This window comes from Adiantum capillus-veneris, chromosome 23 (assembly GCF_014529385.1).
Source record: "Adiantum capillus-veneris isolate H3 chromosome 23, ASM1452938v2, whole genome shotgun sequence".
NCBI lineage: Eukaryota > Viridiplantae > Streptophyta > Polypodiopsida > Polypodiales > Pteridaceae > Adiantum > Adiantum capillus-veneris.
Genome location: NC_140953.1, coordinates 132,241,078 through 132,259,092, shown reverse-complemented (window position 1 = coordinate 132,259,092; position 18,015 = coordinate 132,241,078). Strand labels below are relative to the sequence as shown.

At 45.4% G+C, this 18,015-nt stretch overlaps 1 protein-coding gene across 3 annotated transcripts in view; it reads right to left on the bottom strand.

Moving 5' to 3' along the window:
- LOC147428583 (equilibrative nucleotide transporter 3-like) overlaps window positions 1–18,015 on the bottom strand; it is a 122,480-nt gene that overhangs the window by 59,330 nt on the left and 45,135 nt on the right. For all 3 annotated transcript variants that reach the window (XM_086497696.1, XM_086497693.1, XM_086497695.1), the window contains exons 4-6: window positions 17,816–17,959; window positions 17,618–17,723; window positions 5,936–6,111 (exon numbers count right to left, since the gene is read on the bottom strand). In XM_086497696.1, coding sequence (XP_086353822.1) covers window positions 5,936–6,111; window positions 17,618–17,723; window positions 17,816–17,959 — 426 coding nt within the window. The remainder of the gene's footprint in view (window positions 1–5,935; window positions 6,112–17,617; window positions 17,724–17,815; window positions 17,960–18,015) is intronic.

Below are 18,015 nucleotides of genomic sequence, written 5' to 3'. Positions count from 1 at the left end.
CCGTGGAAGGTGTCTCCAAGACAGTCCCAATCTAGGAGCCTATCCTGGAAAGTAGCGGGAGGTACTCTCTCCTCAAGCCAGGAAAACAAACCGAAATGGGTAGGCAGATCTGCCTCCTCGACAAGAGCATCGGTAGCCGTATCAAAGCCATGGTGCCATTGCCGAAAATGAGCTCTCGCTGCTCGGATGGCCAGGGGGCTCATCGCAATGACCTTGGACGCCATCTCAGAAGTCTCAAACTCGATCTGATAATAGCCCCGGTTGAGAAGTTGAACGTTGATGATCTTTCCCACCTCTGCTAAAAGGTAGGCATGAAGGAGATCACGCGCCTCCCCTTTGCTAGGTGTTGTGCCAAAGATCTTGCAGATAACAAAGGTGGCCTGAAGAAGTTTGTTAGGCAGTGAACTTCCTGGAAGAAGTTCAATTGCATGGTCATCATTGCCTTGTTTAGGAGGTAGCTCACAAGCGATGTCGTCAATAAAGACATCTTGAAACCCCTTGAGAAAATTGGATAACTCTAATTCCTTTTGATTATGTATATTTTCTTTTGCTAAAACATTAGGTTCATTGTGAGAGTCTATAATCAAAATCATGTACACGGAAATAGAGATCTTTATTGACTTATAGAAAGCTTGCGTATGTACAATGGGTATGGTGTTACCCATTTCCTTAGCATCTATATAGATCTTTTTCCCTGAACTTAAAGGAGATTCTCCTTTCAGGGAATTTAACATTGGCAGCCATGCGATCAAACCATGGTGCCCCTAGTATTACATCCTCATGCTTGAGAGAAGAGATAAAGAAGTCCTCTTTGTCCACATAGCTTTGGACATGGAGCCTCAATTTCCCGATTAAGGGAGTGACTGAAGCTTCTTGCCCCTTGAAAGCACCGTCTGCGGGTAGGACATCTCCCATCTCGTAAGCTTGTATGCCTAGCTTGATGGCCAACTCTATGGATATGAAATTGTGAGTAGAACCAGGGTCAAAGAGAATAAAAACATCATGTTTTCTTACCTTTCCCCAAGCATGGCATAGAGGAGATCCTTTGTGGTGAGTTTCCTCCTCTTGGATTTTGACCAAGGTAGCTCTAGGAGGCCCATGGCGGGTGTTCTTTTGGGGACAAGCGCATTACGCATGCCCTTGCTCGCCGCACTTGAAACAGCGGTTATCCTTGCAATAACACTCAAGCTCTTCAGGAGAGAGTTTGTTTTTACCTTTGTAAACTCCCTTCTCCTTAGCTTTGTTGGAGTTGCCCTTAGGAGACTTTTGGACATTGTCCTTCCCCTTAGGCTCATTGGAACCCTTGTTTTCTGTGGGCTTAAAATTTCTTTTATCTCCCGTTTGGAAATTGATTCGAGAAGCCACCATAGTATGGTGTATAACCGCCGATATGGTGCGTGGCCTTTGGAAGTTGACATACTCCGCCATTTCTTCAGTTAAGAAAATTATTGCTTTTGCTCTCCAAAATCCAACTTCTTGAAGACAGTGGCTTTGAGTTGTAAGTCCCAAAACTTGTCTACATATTTGTGAATGGATTCGTAGGGAGAGAGCTTCAAGCTCCGCCATTCGGTGAGTACTTTGTCTTTGGCATCAGTGGCCAAAAACTGCTTCATAATGGAACCTCTTAAAGCTTTCCATGTTCGTGGAGCTTCACCGTTGGCCCGTAGGCTAGACCACCATTGTCTGGCGGACTTTTGAAAGTGCATAGCTACATGGCGTAGCTTAGAGGACTCCGTGAAGCCCTCATCTCCAAACGCCGCATCAAATTGTTGGATAAAGGCCAAGACTTTGTCCGTAGCACCAAAGGTGCCATCGTAGGTAAGGAAAGAGATGCTCTTCCCTCCCTCTTTGAACTTCTTGAGCTTGGACGACCTCTTCCACACGGCATAGGATTTCCTATGGCCTCTTCTTTTTTATAGTTTAAAGGTTGCACCATCACTTTCTTCAGAAGGTGAAGAATTTGAGGAAGATGGAGAAGAGGGTGACCTCTTTCTCGCCTTTTTCTTGCCTTGATCTTCTTTGTCTTCACCATCACTTTCATAAGAGGAAGAGGATGAAGAAGATGGAGAAGAGGGTGTCCTCTTTCTTGCCTTTTTCTTCTCTTGCTTTTTGTCATCCCTCTTTGAAGTATGGTGTGGAGAAGTATGCGATGGTCTTCTCCGTTTTGGAAGTGATGGAGAGCGTTTAGCCCGCCGTCTTCGTGGAGCCATCTCGGCCGAGGTGGCAGGAGACTCACTTCTTTCTCATTCCTTCGGTGAAGGCTCTTGAATTCTCCTTTGAGAAGGAGATGCGTCATCAAGGAGCAAATTTCTGAGTCCTTCATATGGATCCTCTTCTTCTTCCCGAATCGAGAGAGGCCTCTTTTGGAAGTCTCGCAAGGAGGCTTCCTAGGTGCTCTCTCGTCATGGTGGGGAGCTTGGAGAATCCCATGAGCACAAAGCTGCCGTTGCACTTCAATTTGGAGGGATGGATTGCCCATGGCTTGTTGAAGCCTAGAAACAAGATAGTTAACAAGCATCGGAGCATCATTAGTAGCCTGCTAATTAGCAAAATCAAAGTTATCAACATTAATTTCACTCTCTTTACTATTGTCAGTCATTCTAACAACTTTTAGGTGTAAAGTTTTTAGGTGTACTTTGGCACTTCAAGCCCTAGTTGCTACTCCTCTTTACCCTTTTAGAAAAAGCACTCAAGCTACTGTACCCGTGGCTCGAATACCATTAATTGCAAGGAATAGAAGAGAGGGTCGTTCAACACCAAAACAGCACCGGCTCCTGTCAAGCTTCTAATAGCTCAATAGTGGTTAAACCGTAGGCAAGCCCCGTAGGTCCACTATTAAGACCATAGCTCTCGACGGTGATGCCCCGTTAACTGCACAAAGGTAGGCGCACTGCAAGGCTGAAAAATCCCTATTCTACTTACTCACATGCAATTAATAATACCAACCATTTATAGCTAGCTTGAGGACCTCCCTTCTTGAGCAAGAAAAGAGAGCTTGTGTTCTCATACCAATGTAACATTTAATGGTCTAGTAACTTGTGTGTAGCGGAAAATAGCATGAACATAGTGAGCATTTCATTAGAATAGATTCCTAATGAGAATAGCAAGAGTGTTTGGATGGAGAGAGCAACAAAAAACATAACACCTAGTTAGATAGCATGGACAATACTTCAAAAGAGAGAGAAATTAAGCAATTGACAACAGTTGAGGACCGGATTTGTATGGAGCCGGTCCCCCCTCCAAAAGGCTTTGTATTATGGTTTCTCCCATCAAGAGAGACATTTTACAATACAATTCTGTGTTCCTTCAATACTAGCTAGTGCAATGAAGATGGAAACTTCAAGCACTAAGCAATACACTTATCAAACACAACATCAATTCCCTCACGGTCTCAGACCCAAGACCTCACACACCTTCGAAGATGGTGAGAGCTAGTGGGGTATGAGAGTAGATTGAGAGGAAGAAGGAGTAGTCTTATGAGAAAGATGTACATCTCCTCACATAATCACTCATATTAGCATAGCTTAGCTTAGTAATTAGCATGGTAGAGGAGATGAGCATGCATTGAACCTTGGCTCTTGGTTGGATTTGCATCACAAAGCCAAGAGTTGTTGTTGTAGGCCTCCCTTCTCACAAGCTTGGAGTAGATGATAAGCTTTTCATTAAAGCTTGAGAAGGAGAGAGAGAGTCTTCTTGCTTCACACCTAGATTGTGTGAGTGTGTAGGTGAATAATGCCTTTGAAAAATCACCCCCCTCTCTCTCTTGGTCGACCCCCCTTGCTATTTGCTCATGCTCACTCCCTATTGGACCCTCCCAGGCTCAGCCAATGGAAATTAGGCAGAATAAGTGATAGCCTTCTGACATGTGTCCCCCTTTCCCCTTTTGTGAGAACTTTTGCTAATTCATTAATGCAACTAAACTCTCATTGGACCCCTTTGTCTCCTGGCCAATAGGAATCAGGCAAGCCATTGGGTTGTTGAATGCTCATTGGACCCCTAGGGAGACTGTCCAATAGTCTTCTGGAGAGCTTAATTCTTATTGGTTCTTTTATTAAGTGTTTTTAAATTAATTAAACTAGACTTACTCTAGCCTAATTGTCATTGGTCCACCTCTAAGGCCATCCAATAGGATTTGAGTACACCTTTTGGGCATCTGGGCTAGGGAGCTGACATGTGTCCTTTGTAGGGCTTGCGAAAGACTTTTGGAACACACACAAAGCATCCAATTTCCCTAGGCTTTTGACCTTTGGACACAACCTTTGAATTTTGGAACCTTAGCATTTTGGAAGTCTTAATGGGCTGAACCCTAAGGTCTTTGGAGCCCATTGTTGCACATAGCTCTTTTGCAGATGGCCCCCCCTTTGGATCCCTACTGTGGCCGGTCTGCCAACTTAACCAATATTCTAGCTTTTTCTCCCCTGGTACTTCCTCATATTAAATGATCAGTTTAACATGAGAAAATCATTTAGGAGAATTAGATATTAGTTATTATGACAATAATAGCAGCAATGAAGATAATAGAATCACATAGAGAAAATGGACATATCCACCTCAATATGCTATGCCGAAAGATACGTACAAATGTGGCTGGCTAACAGCGCACTTAGCTCCAAACCAAAGGGCCAATGACGCAGCTACCTGGTGGTTGTTGATGCTCATATGTGAGGGTGATAGTGCAGCGAGGACTCTTCTATACTGCAGACTTAAGATTGGGCTAGATTATTGTATGTATCATGGGGGTATCGTAGTTCACCAGATATATTAAGGATGCTAGAAAACATCTGATCATGCTACTATGGCTATCTTGAAACGGATAGGTGAGAGAGCAAGCATCACCCACTTCCACTCCGGCCAAAGGCACACTGTGGTTTTGGTACTTGGTCCACATGGTCACTTGGAGCACCGGCTACTTGGAGCTCCCCAAACTTTAATTGTATGCACTACTATGTAGAACATTATAGTTGTCCACAATGGCCTTTTCGCCAGACTATCAAGGGTAATTGCAAGCCATGTAGCTCATGACAATGAAGGCAAAGGTGGTACCTCTAAACCAATGTCCATAAAATCCTAGAAGATGGATGTATAGTCACAAGGGACGCCCATTTTTGGGCTTCCTGTCCCCACTTGCCGTCCCGCCCTCTTTTTTACACTAAAAATCCATTTGAGCCCCGTTCCCCGTCCCCTGACGTGTCCCTTGTGACTATAGATGGATGACCATGGGGAGGATTGGAATGCAAAAACAGGGAATCATGAATAATTAAATCCTAGTATGTAGCAATACCAACCACAAACTCCCAAATCTTGAGAGATGACCCCAGATGGCTGGGAATGGAGGGATGACATGTTGCCAATTGAAATAATTCAATGGCTTGGAGACCATAGAATATAAATAACGAGGCAAGAAGTATAATAACCCGGTGAGCAAGCTAAGAGCGACTCGGCACAATGAACATTCAAGAGGTGTGCCACAAAGATTTCATTCTCCAATAAAGATAGCTCAGAGTCCAAAAGGTGACCCTCAATGAAGCCCAAGGATGACTACAGCCAGTCCCCAATAATGGGGTGAGTGTGACCAGCCATCCTACTGAGAAGAGTTCTGCCAAAGAGAGAGGTGCTTACTAAACTGAAATCATAATGCAAAGCCAAAGGTGCCAAGGTCTTTGATGAGGGATTGAGTACTGATGAGGACATCTTCATGGCAATCAGGAAGAGCAAAAAAGACCGAAGGAGGGGTCACAAATACCTATCAGTATGCACATGTGTTTTTGCTTGCATACACCTGTTTCACCCTTTTTCTTATCATGTACAATAAAGAAGAAAATATAGTATCAGTTTGTAGTTTCTGATCTTAGCATGTTGGTACTGAAGTTTTGTACTCGTGCCTTTAAGGTGTAGATATTACATGTTTAAGAACATCAAATAGAACTTCACTTACCTGCTGTAGGCTTTCTAATGTCATTCCTGCTGCTGCCAGGTCAGCTGCAACTGTTTTGGCCCCTTGCGATGCAGCTATTGTCCGATAATACTTCACAACCTCGAGATGGGGAAATACGAAAGCATAAAACACCATACAAATGAGGACAAAAAAGGTTGAGATGAAGAAGAACGTCACTGCATAAGCCAGAGATGAAACGCAAACTATCAGAATCTTAAAAAATCAAAATCATAAAATAAGCAGAACTTGGTCGATTCAATCTCTTAAGGCTCTCCATTGGTTGTCCTGTATCATAAGAATTTTTACAAAGAACCCTTATGTGGGAAGAAAGGGTTTCCATCTAATATGATTCACACTGCTAGGCTGAAAAATATCAACTGGACTGGAAATCCAGACATCCCACTATCCAAGATCTTTGGCCAAGGGTCCTCTTAACTGCATTTTAATACCTAAAAACAAAATAAATATTGGAATCGCATTGGGCTATTCACATGAGATGCTATAACTTTAACACCCTCTTTGCAGCTCATAGTGGACACATGTAGGAAGACCAAGTCGATGAAGAAGCTACCATGGACACCCCAATAGAGGATACACCTCGGTTATGCAACCACCAACCTGTTCTGAGAAGAATGCCATCTTAAGCACCGGTTGCTTCACAAATTGAGTTGTAGACCACACTACGTCCAAGAATCCCTATTTGTGGACTGTGAACAAATCAGGTCCAAAATTTCCAAGACAATGAACTTCCAGAACACGTCCTGTCCATAATCCAGCCACCAACCATAAATTTTTCCCACATCCTTTGTGTTTTGTGTACGTCGCATTGGTTCCTTGTCAGATGCATGTGCCTTGAACTCCAATCCACGGGTTCAAACACCAATAACTTGAACTCCAACACATGGGTCTAAATCATATAAAGGGAGCTCCATTTGCCCCTCTTTGCCGCTCACAAGCCTCTCTCTTGCTGAAGCAAGTGGGGCATGGCCACCTGACTAGAAGGCTGGAGCCCTTGCTAATGAAGTCCCCACCACACCGGCAGACTCCGTCGAGTCCTTCCCAAAATCACTGTCATTGTTGTCCTCATCATGCTTGCCTTTGCCTTTGTCCTTCGTCGAACTTTTGCCTATGCCTTTGGATTTGCAATCCCAAGACAAATGATCACACTTTCCACAATTGTAACAACCGCCCTTTGACTTCTTTCTAGGATGCAAAGCAGCAAGTGCTTCACCACCTTTGCCAGAAATTCGAATTTTGCATTGAGTAATTAACAGGGCTTTCTCCTCAATGAGAAAAGAGCTCAGATCATCAAATTCCAGCTTTTCCTTCGTGATTTGCAAGCGCAGTGTCCTAGACACCATCTCGTACTCCTCACGCAATTTTGCAAGTACCAAAGCAGCTAACTAAGTACTAGTCAATGCACTTTTCATAGTTGAGAGCTGATCATGGATAACCTTTGCCTTCATTAGAAAAGATTGCGTGGAGCTTCCGGTTTCAAAATGGATGGAAAATAATTATCCAAGGAAAGTGACCGCTCGCATCATAGAATCTCGACCAAACATTCTGACGAGCTTGGACCACATTGCATTGGCAGTCTTCAAAGTCTGTATGGCTGGAGAAATTTCCTTCGTGAGAGACTCTGCAATGGCCAACAATGCCTTCGGATTGCTCGCATCCCAATTGACACATGATTTGAGGTGCTCCTCATCCTGAAGGCGGGTGTACCTATTATTGATGTCCCTCGTAGGTCGCGCCTCTGAGTCGTCGACAATATCCCATAATCCTTTTTGGGAAAACCAGAGTTGCATGATCAAGTTCCAATTAGCATAATTTTCACCGTTCAGCTTCTCACTAACGTTTGACCCATCCCGCGGGTAGCAGCCCCTTCAAGGCCTCTGTACACCTTTGAATTTCAAGACTAATGTCTCCCAAGCCTGCCGTCCAAATGTCGCGTCTCAAGATCCCCTGCCTTCCAAGCTCTCAAGGGCTCTAGGGTTTCAAAAATGCAACCGCTTCAAAGCTGTCCGCTCCTTTGCTTGGCTTGCGTTTCAAAATGCATGCAACAAACATAGAGCCGCTACAGCTACGCCTCTAAAAATGTAGCCAAAACTGCCAAATAGAAGTGTTTCAAAAATCAAGCCCAAAGCGGTATCCAATCGACAGCGTTTTAAAACGTTGCTGACAGATTGCATCATGTGGTGCATTTCAGAAGGCTCACGCTAGAGGGAGCACCGGTCAAAGGCACTCAAAAGGCTATCAGATAGAGAGCAATGGACTCAACATCCGGTAGGACATTTTGAAATGCAACTGGCCCCACGCCCAAAGCAAACGCTGCCAATCAGAATGCAATAAAAAATGCCAGTGTTTTTAGAGGCAATTCATTGGCGCCCAGCACGAGCACCTCTTCTTCAACGCGTGTAGCTTCTCCGGGGATCAAAGGTCCCACAACTCTCATACCATGTCAAAGTCGATGATGCGAAAGCGTAGAGCCTAGAGAGAATGCACGAGAGAGAGAGAGAGAGAGAGAGAGAGAGAGAGAGAGAGAGAGAGAGAGAGAGAGAGAGAGAGAGAGAGAGAGAGAGATGAAATGTTATATTAACGTCTTCAAAAGGCCAGAATGACCTATGAGACCAAAAAGTTCCAATGTGGTGGATCTGATACAAAGCCAGAGTAACAAAAATGACAAAATAAAATGCTATGGAATCCGAAACAGCTAGGTGTGATCTAAGCAGCTAGGTGGGATAGCTAAATCATAGATCACAAAAGATCCAGCATCGGTCGCTGGCGGATCTCATCAATCTCCTCCATGGTCAATAGCCTGACCAGGCGTCGTGCATGTCGGGCCAAAGTGATCCGTATCCTTTGATGCAGCCTCCGTCGACGTTGTGTAGTCCTCCGCAGTCGTGGGCGTCTGGATCTCCCTAGCTCGGTCGCTTGGTCTATCAATGTGCCTCTGGTGTGAGGCGGCGAGCTCTCCTATGGTAGTAGCTCCTCCGGGTGTCCAGTGTCTGCTCTAAAGAAGTCTGTGATCCGTCTCTGAGACTAGCTGGTCTCTCCCCTCATCAGGCTCTCTCTGTGTCTGCGCAGCTCGAGCAAAAACAGACCCAAGCATCTCTGATCCTCGTACCGCATGACTCTGGAGAATGGTCCAAATCCCTCTCTGAACAAGCAGTGGAAGCGGCCTCGTATCTTGTAGTAGACGGGGCAGTGGCATGTGTAGTGCAACTCTGTTTCAAGCTCCATGTCACACATGGGGCATGTCCTGGCCTCTGCTGGTACTCCGTTGTATCTCCCAATCTCGATCCGCAGCTGGTGTGAAGATGTGTGTATCTGGTCAATAGCACATCGTATCCCATGAGACAAGTGGATGTCCATGTATCTGGGCCTCATCACAAAACCGTCCTCCATAAGCTGGAGAAAATGCTCTCTGTAGAAATCCATCTTCGTGCCCAGCTCCTGTGCTAGTTGTATCCATGTCCTCCTGGTGTCTAGCTGAGTCAGGTATGGCGGATGAGCCTGGTGATCTCGGACTGTGTGAGAGTCAGAGAGGGTGCAGCCAGTGAGTACTGGAAGGGGGGCAGTCTGTCTATGTTGAACCCATGCGCCTGAAACCATGATGTCATCTCCCCATACCGGCATGCTGTATCTCCCTGCATGGCTAACTGTCGAGAGGACTCAAGTGCAAGGCGGGCATATCTGTTTCTGGGAAGTTCCCACATGCGGTGTATGAAGGAGACAGATAGGGTGAGCGACTCAACCACTAGTGGGGGGGTAGCTAGCTCTGCTCGGATAATGGCACGTGGTACTGAAGACTTGGCTCTAATGAGCCGTTAGATCATAGAGACTAGTGGCTTGTCCATGTCCCCCCATCCATCAGTGCGACCTATCGTCCCATGATGGTCAAATGAAGGTCCCCAAATCTCAGCTCCATTGAGCGATGCAGAAGCCACCAGGGTGTCAAAGAGCCAGAGCTTCGTCTGAGGCTCCTGAAACTGAACATGTGAACACATCCTCTCCAATCTACCCAATGCTGCATGGGCTCTAGTCAATCTAGTCTCTGCTGCTCTTCTCAATGAAAATGCTGGTCCACTAAAAACCACTCCAAGGTAGGTGTAAGCATCTATATACTCCACTGTCTCCTGGCCGTATGTCAATGCGGGCGCTGACCTCCTCATCCACTGTGGGGCGGTATTAAATACCATGACATTGGTTTTACCAAGGTTGACAGACAAACCACTTTCATGGGCAAAGCTATGCAAAGCATCCAAGTGACGTTGCATCCCCTCTGGAGAGTCGGAGATCAGCACAATATCATCAGCATATAAAAATAATGGAATCCATGTTCCTGCCAGTTGTGCACCTCTATCACCATCTCTCTCAATGTAGTCAGAACATCATCCACATACATACCAAACAGAGTAGGAGAGAGCGGGCAACCCTGCTTCACCCCAACAGTGGAATGAACCGTTGTAGATAGGCCCTCTGAGGTGCGTACATGCCCCACTACTGACCTATACAGTGCCATGACCCCCCAAATGAGCTCTGTGGGTACTCGCATCTCCTGTAATATGCGCATCAATCTAGCTCTGGGTACTGTGTCAAATGCTTTGCGGAAGTCCACCAAGATGCAATAGATCCGTCTCCCATGTGATCTGCCCTCCTCAATGATGGCTCTCAATGTCAGGAAATGGTCAAGAGTAGAAAAACCTCTCCTGAATCCTGCCTGCCCGGCTGCGCGTATCCCCTCCCTCTCTGCCCATCTACTCAGTTGTTGCTCAAGAATGGATGCGTGCAACCGTGCCAATGTGTGTCCGATCATGATAGTGCGATAATTCCCAAGCTCCATAGGGTCTCCTGACTTGAAGATAGGTACAATAGTAGATAGGCTCCAAGTATCAGGCAAGCCCTCACACATGGCACGGTTAAACATAACTGCTAGGGGCTCTGCTAGTAGATCTCTGGCATGCATGAAGTGCTCAGCCACTAGGCCATCATGATCATATGCTCTCCCAATCCTCATCCTGTAAATGGCCTTCCTCACTATCTCAGCGGTGAAAAAAGCACATGTATGGGGGCATGGATCGGGGGGGTCGGGAAGGGGTGGCTATCCAGGAACTGTGTACAGAGATGACACGTATTGGCCCCAGGCCTCTGTAGAGGTAATGGCGGGGCGGGGGGGGAGGGGGGGGTGCTCATGAAAGAGCCGCCATGCCTCACGTGAGTCCTGACTTAAGAATAGCTAGTATAGATCCTGCTCTAGGGGAGCCAAAAATGCCCTCTTCTTCCGCTGCACTAGGCGTCGGAAGTCAATTTGTGACCGTCTGTGAGTGATGTCCCCCAAAAGCACCTCCCTCTCAAGTCTAGCTCTGGTCTCGCGGCATTCCTCATCATACCAGCTGTTCTAGGGCATGCTCCCAGAATGGCGTCTCTGCTCAGGCTATGTGTGTGGGTATGCCTTTGCTACTGCATCATGTAACGTCTTTGTCAGTATAGTAGTAAGCTCCTCCAAAGGTCGTTTGTACACAAGCGTCTGTAGATCCCATCTATGTATACAGAGTCCGTCTCCCGCATGAAGGTGTAGCGAGTAGGCGCTGCTGCCTGTGGCCTGTGTGCTACACTAAACTTGAAAGAGATGGTCAGCGATACAAGAGCATGGTCCACTGCCACACCAACAGGTCTGGGTCCAACCATGAGGTCCTGGATACTAGAGATGAGACTCGGCTGTGCCATGACATAATCCACTATGCTAGCTCCATGTCTGTGTGGAAAGCATGTAAAACCCTCCACATCGGGAAATCTCTGTAGGCCATTCAAGATGACCAATCCATGTGCAGTCCCCATGTCTATCAAGTGTCGTCCATACTCAATATGCTCCCCATCCTGTGATAGCCTGGATAGGCCCGTCTCTGCAACATCCAGCTCTCTCAACATCTCCTCTGAAGTATCATAATAACTGTCTGATGATGAGCGGTCCAAGCATTGAAATCTCCTAGAACGATGATGACACCATCTCTAGAGAACTCCCAGATGTCATCATCCAAAATAGAAAAGGGGGACTGTCCTTTGGGTGGTGCATACACTGACGTACTCGGGGGAAAGTAGCAAATAGCAACGTAAAGATATCTGCCTGTCTCTACTCTCAGTCTCACCCACATTTACCTAGCTTGCTCATCCCTGCGAGCTATATGTATCAATGGTTGCAACTCCTCCCTGAAGAACATTGCCACTCCACCTGAGCCCCACCCTCTGTGCTATGATCGTGTCTCTTGTCTACATGCGGTCTCCCATCTGTATCCATTAATGTGAGACATAGACTGCCCAAGGGCCTGATGTGTCTCAGAGTAGAAAATGATATCTCTCCCACTAAAACTTTTCTCAAAAGCACTCACATCTAGACGCATAGATCCATTACAATTCCAGGTAGCAACTTTGAGTGTGGTCCCATAGGTCTCACACCGTCATGTGGAGCGTGGCTCCAATATCACCACTCTTCCATCTCGGTAAAAAGCAATCTTACCTTTTTCCCTTGCCGCTCTAACCTCTGGCATTACCTCCTGCATATGAGCTATCTGTGAGAGGGTAAGGTCATTCCCGAGGAAGATGCCCGTTTTCTTAACAGTTGGTCTCTTCTTCAAAAAGTCCTTCACTTCCATGGAGGGAAAACAAAGGATGAGTGCCCTTTCTTTCGAGGTTTTCCCCTTGCTCCAATTTTTCTTGTTGCCCACTCTCCAAGCTCTTGAGTGCATCGGCTCATGAATCCCCATCAAAGCCATGAGTTCTTTACCTCTTCGTCCACATTATCTTTGTCTTTAAGACCGCAAATCCTCACATGTAGAGAGCGCACACGCCTTCCTTGCTCCTCTTCAAGTGGCAGGTTAATGATGGTGGGTGTGGACGTAGTTGTTTCCTTGCTTTTCCCTTTCTTGGCAACCTCAATCCACTTCTCGGCCTCATCTACCTTCTGTTGAGTCTTTGTAACAACGTCCACCCAAGAGGTCATCATTTCTTTGTGCTGCTCTTCCCCCTCTTTGATGGCTCGCACTTGCTCTTTCATCCTGTTTAGCTCTTCTATTACTGAAGGTTGCAATTCTCCCTCTTCAAGTGTATTTCGTGATTGTGCCTCTGCGAGCTCCCTCTTGAGTGACGCAATCTCTTCGTCTTGGGCCGTGACACGATCTCCCAGTGTAGCTATCTTGCTTTCTTGGGCCAACACGCGTTCGTCGAGCATTTTTATTGTCCCCAATAAGTTGCGGTTGATCTTGTTAATTGTTTCAGTCATTTCTTCTTTGCACTTTTGAACTGCATCCTCTAAAGGGTCAAGCTTATCATTTTGTTTCCGCATGCTTGGTCGCCGCAAAAAACGAGAGGGGAATTTGCGATGGTAGTAGGAGACCGCCCTACACGCACCACGCTATACATGTTCTCCCCACTTTAAGCATACATGGCATACATTTTGCCTTTCCTGCAATTTCTGCAAATCAAAACAAATTCCCGCTTTCTGCAACTGCCAATTCTGCAATTTCTGTGAATTCAGAAAATTCTGAAAATTTCTAAATTTTGCTTGCAATTACTGTTTTCCTGCAGGGCTGAGAAAGCCGTTTGAAAATCGTTTGGAAATAGACTCGTGTGGGAACCTGCACCTGCCAAGGGGGGGTGAAAATCGTTTGGAAATAGACTCGTGTGGGAACCTGCACCTGCTAAGGGGGGGGGGGAAATGCTGGGCGGTGGGGGAACGCACGTGAAAATGGGGGGAAATGCTCGGCGGTGAGGGGGACGCACGCGAAAATGGGGGGAAATGTTGGGCAGTGAGGGGACGCACGCGAAAACACGGGGGGGTGGGGGGGGGCAGGTTATACGGGGGAGTGGGCTGCAGGTTACGCGCAAAAGGACATGCAAGGGGTGGGCTGCACGGGGGGGGGGCTACACGTTACGCACGAGGATGGGTTGCAAGGAGCTGCAGGTTACGCGTTGCAGGAGAGAGAGAGAGAGAGAGAGAGAGAGAGAGAGAGAGAGAGAGAGAGAGAGAGAGAGAGAGAGAGAGAGAGAGAGAGATCTCTTGAACCAACCAACTGGGCAACGAAACTGCTATGGGGGGTTGGATGCTACTTATATACTAGTCCAAAGGATACATCCCTGATCTTCTCTTGAATCTTGAAGGGCCCGTAATACCGCATACTAAGCCTTGGGAAAAGCCTCTCCTTACCCTTCCTCTTCCGTAGACATGCTTTCTTAAATAGGAGTAGAATCCAATCATTCTCCTTCAACTGTAAGTCGTGTTGATGCTTGTCTACTGCCTTCTTATGCAATGCTTGAGACTTCTGTAAAGCCTCCTTGACCTTGGCAAAAGCAGTCTCCAGATCTTGTGTGTACTAATCTGCTTCAAAAATCTTGTCCTTGGTGCACAGAATTAGTGGAACATTTCTGATACCCTCAACAATCTCAAATGGTGCCTTCCCAGTAGACGTGTGAACAATGTTCTTGCAGGGAAACTTTCAAATTACATCAGAAACAATATTTCTCCCATGAGTCTTGAAGTCAGAGATATGGGACTTCAACAAGTCCAAAACCACTTAGTTGGTTATCTCCAACGACCCACCTGTCTCTGGATGAAACGACGACGAGAATTTAAGTTGAGTGCCTATATTCTACCACACTATTCTCCAAAACAAACTCGTGAATCTAAGGTCTCTATCTGCCACTATAGTAGTAGGTATGCCGTGTAATTTGAAAGTCTGGAGACGAACAGTTTGGACAAATGGTCAGCTTTCGCTGTTTTCTTTATCGGTACAAAGTGAGCCTGCTTGCTAAATCTGTCAATTATGGTCCACATACCATCGTGCCCACTTTGAGTCTTTGGAAGATAAAAAATGAAGTCCATTGTTATATTGCCCCAAGGTCGATTTGGAATAGGTAAAGGCAGTAAGAAACCTGTTTGTCAAACTTTACCTTCTGACACACCAAACAAGTGCGCACAAGCTCGTCCACGTTCTTTTTGAGCTGAGGCCAATAGAAATATTTTTTCACCCCTTTCAAGGTACCCTCGATGCCTCTATGCCCAATGTAACGGGAGGGCACCAAACGTGCCAACTAAAAAGAATAGAATTTTCAACAATTGAGCACAAAAGAGAGAAAATCCATGCAAGAGTCTAGGAGTTTCACTCCTAGATTGTATTGGCTCCAAACCATGGCACCCGTTTCGGTATTTCTTTATATTGCTTCAAAAGGTTACAAGATCTAGGACTCTTTGCTTCTCCATGAGATAGAATGCCAGAGAGAGACCCCTGTACACATATTTAAAGGCCCTTGGCCCCCAAAAGCATCTGCTATGAAAATCAAACACATCCAAAAGCTTTCTGTCCAAAAGCAAGCCCCCAAAGGGCTGCCAGCACGATTTGCGGGTTGTTCATACAGCACTGCCATGCCAACATCTGCTTCTCTAATTTGCGGGCAAGTCCGTACAATCTGCCACATCAGCATCCCTGTGCAGTTTTGTGTGTCCTGCTTCATTTAGGGTTTAGGCCCCTCAGCCAAGCTCCTCCAAAGTTGGTAGGGTTCGGATTTTTAATTCTGATCCCTTTGGTCTTGAGTTCTAGGTTTAGGCCCCTCGGCCATCTTCTGTAAGTTGGTTAGGTCTTCTTCTGTGTTTGAGACGTCAGCAGTTTGTGACATCTAACAAAAGGAGGAATGTGGCACTCCGTCAACACCTTCTGCCTTAACCCACGTGTCACACACAATGATTTTTGCATCCAGTAACCTTCCATGCAACTCTCTTCCCACTTTATACCATGTCAACGATGTTTACAAAATCAGGATCTGCTCGAGCATTTTCTCAAAATTCTAATGATGTACTGTTGTGATGGCAGATATCTATGGCTTGCCAGACAATGCATTTGCCACTGTATTCTTCTTTCCCGTGACATAAACAATCTGAATTGAGACATACTGTTCACCCATCTCATCTGCTTATCTGAAGCTGTTTCCGAGACAAGAAATACTTCAAACTCAAACATTAGTCAGAGCGTGTATTGCTGCTAACAGCTCCTTCTCGTAAATATATGCAACCCTTGCAAGTCTAGAGAACATATGAGTCTCATAAGCTATGACATTGCAATAATCACCTCATTGGTCTCTCTCTTTTGAGTCAATAAGTGTTGGGATATGTATTTTTAGTGTCACTACCGACAATTTTGTGATTAAGAAGAGAGAATTTCCTATTGTGCACTTGTGGACATGATTATATGGAGATTAGGGCTTGTTTTAAGGTGGTTACTAGGTGTTTTTACATACTTTTTATGCTTTTTTGCTTGGTTTTGGTCATCATCAAGTACCACATTTGATTTACTTGATTGCTTACATAGAAAGCCCTTTGCACAAGTTTCAATTAGGATGCTTAATCGCTTCATTTGAAGGGGATTAGTACTTTTAATAACCGCTCATTTTTAGGGCGGGGTGTAAGGAGAGATATTCATAAAAGAGCCCATTATTAGGTGTGTGTGGAGTTCATACTTAAAACTTGTGAACTGAAAGTTGTATACTCGCTGAAAGCTGTTATGATATCCACGTCAAAGGAGAGCCAAGTTGTACATGTTCTAATTTCCCAAAAAGGGTGGCAGCACAAAAGTCGATCGTTGCTTGTAAGCACATGTATTATGTGTATGTGTACATTTTGGGGCTACAGCCCAAGGAACACATGGTAATACATCAATCTACATTAACCCCGATGGATGTTGCCTCCATACTTAGTCAACCACGTATTGCTCCCCCTACTTTGTGAACATAGCAACCTCAAGTTTTTGATCTACAATGTATGTTTAGAGAGGTTTATCTGCTAAAAGGTGTAGAATTGTTCTTTTGTGCTTGTTATGGTTTATGACACTTATTGTATCGATAGTATCCATGTCCATTTACGTATTATCAGGGTCATTTGTGTGCATGGTCTGTCTGTTTTGCTGATATTGTATAGAACATACATAATTGCTCTATAGATAGGCTTTCTCGTATTACTTGGAATTTAAGGTGCCAAAAGACGACTCAAAAAATCTCAAAAAAACTAAAATAATTATAAAAGCACATATTTTAAAACCTTATAAGAAGGGGGAGCAGCTAAAGTAGAAGGAACATTTCTAGGAGGAGCTCACCGTCTATAGCCTATACAACACTGAAGGCCTCCATTTTTTAATAGCTTTCCACTTCCCCTTTAGCTTCCCCTCCCCAACCTAATAAAAGGACCTGTACGGAAAGGGGCTCTTTCAAACATATTTACTCTGCACTTTTAGTTGAGAAGAGTCGGGAACAAGATTATCACATGGTTCACTCCCTAGTTGAGAGGACACAAAGCAAGGGTAGTTAAAGACAGCTGGAATCATATGGATGCAGGGTCAGAAGATTGTTGGCTTTGCGCACTTCCCTAATTTTTGTTCTTCCTGAGATAAGGTTAATGTCCTTCATACACTTGAGAAGAGTCATTCGGGCCAGCTATTCTATATCAGGGCTGTGAAACGATAAGCTATAACTGAGTGGCCTCATGACCAAGGCAGGTTATGCTAAGAAACCTTAAGGAATTCCAATGACACAAGCATCAGCCGATTCCCATACTTGTCTCAGGTTCTAGCAGTCACATCAGTCCCTGCCAATCACCCACAAAAAAATTGACCTTAAACTGACAGATGAGTTCTAACTCACAAGCTCCCTTCCGAAGTCCATCTTGGGAGTTCTCAAAAGCTGCCTTTGTCACCATGCGCAACGCAGATGTGGCAGTTCCTGAAGCAGCCAATCCAGCAAAAAAGGACTGCACAAGTCCGGGGCAGAAATTTGTTGTCATTGTTTTAATTGTGAAGGAATGCCTAGTTTTCAAAGAAAACCAACTCTTGGGAAACTAACCTGCAAAAATTCTGGGCGCATGTAGGCAAGATCACCGGCCATGCCACCTTGGACATGTGCATCCGCAACTCCAAATAGAGCACTTGCAAGGCATATCCCCACAAACGGTCCAATGCCTCCATGTCCAGAGGTACCAAGGTCTAACTGAGAAACAGCCCTGACTGTGGTAATTCACTTAACTTATAGACATTAGAAAGTCC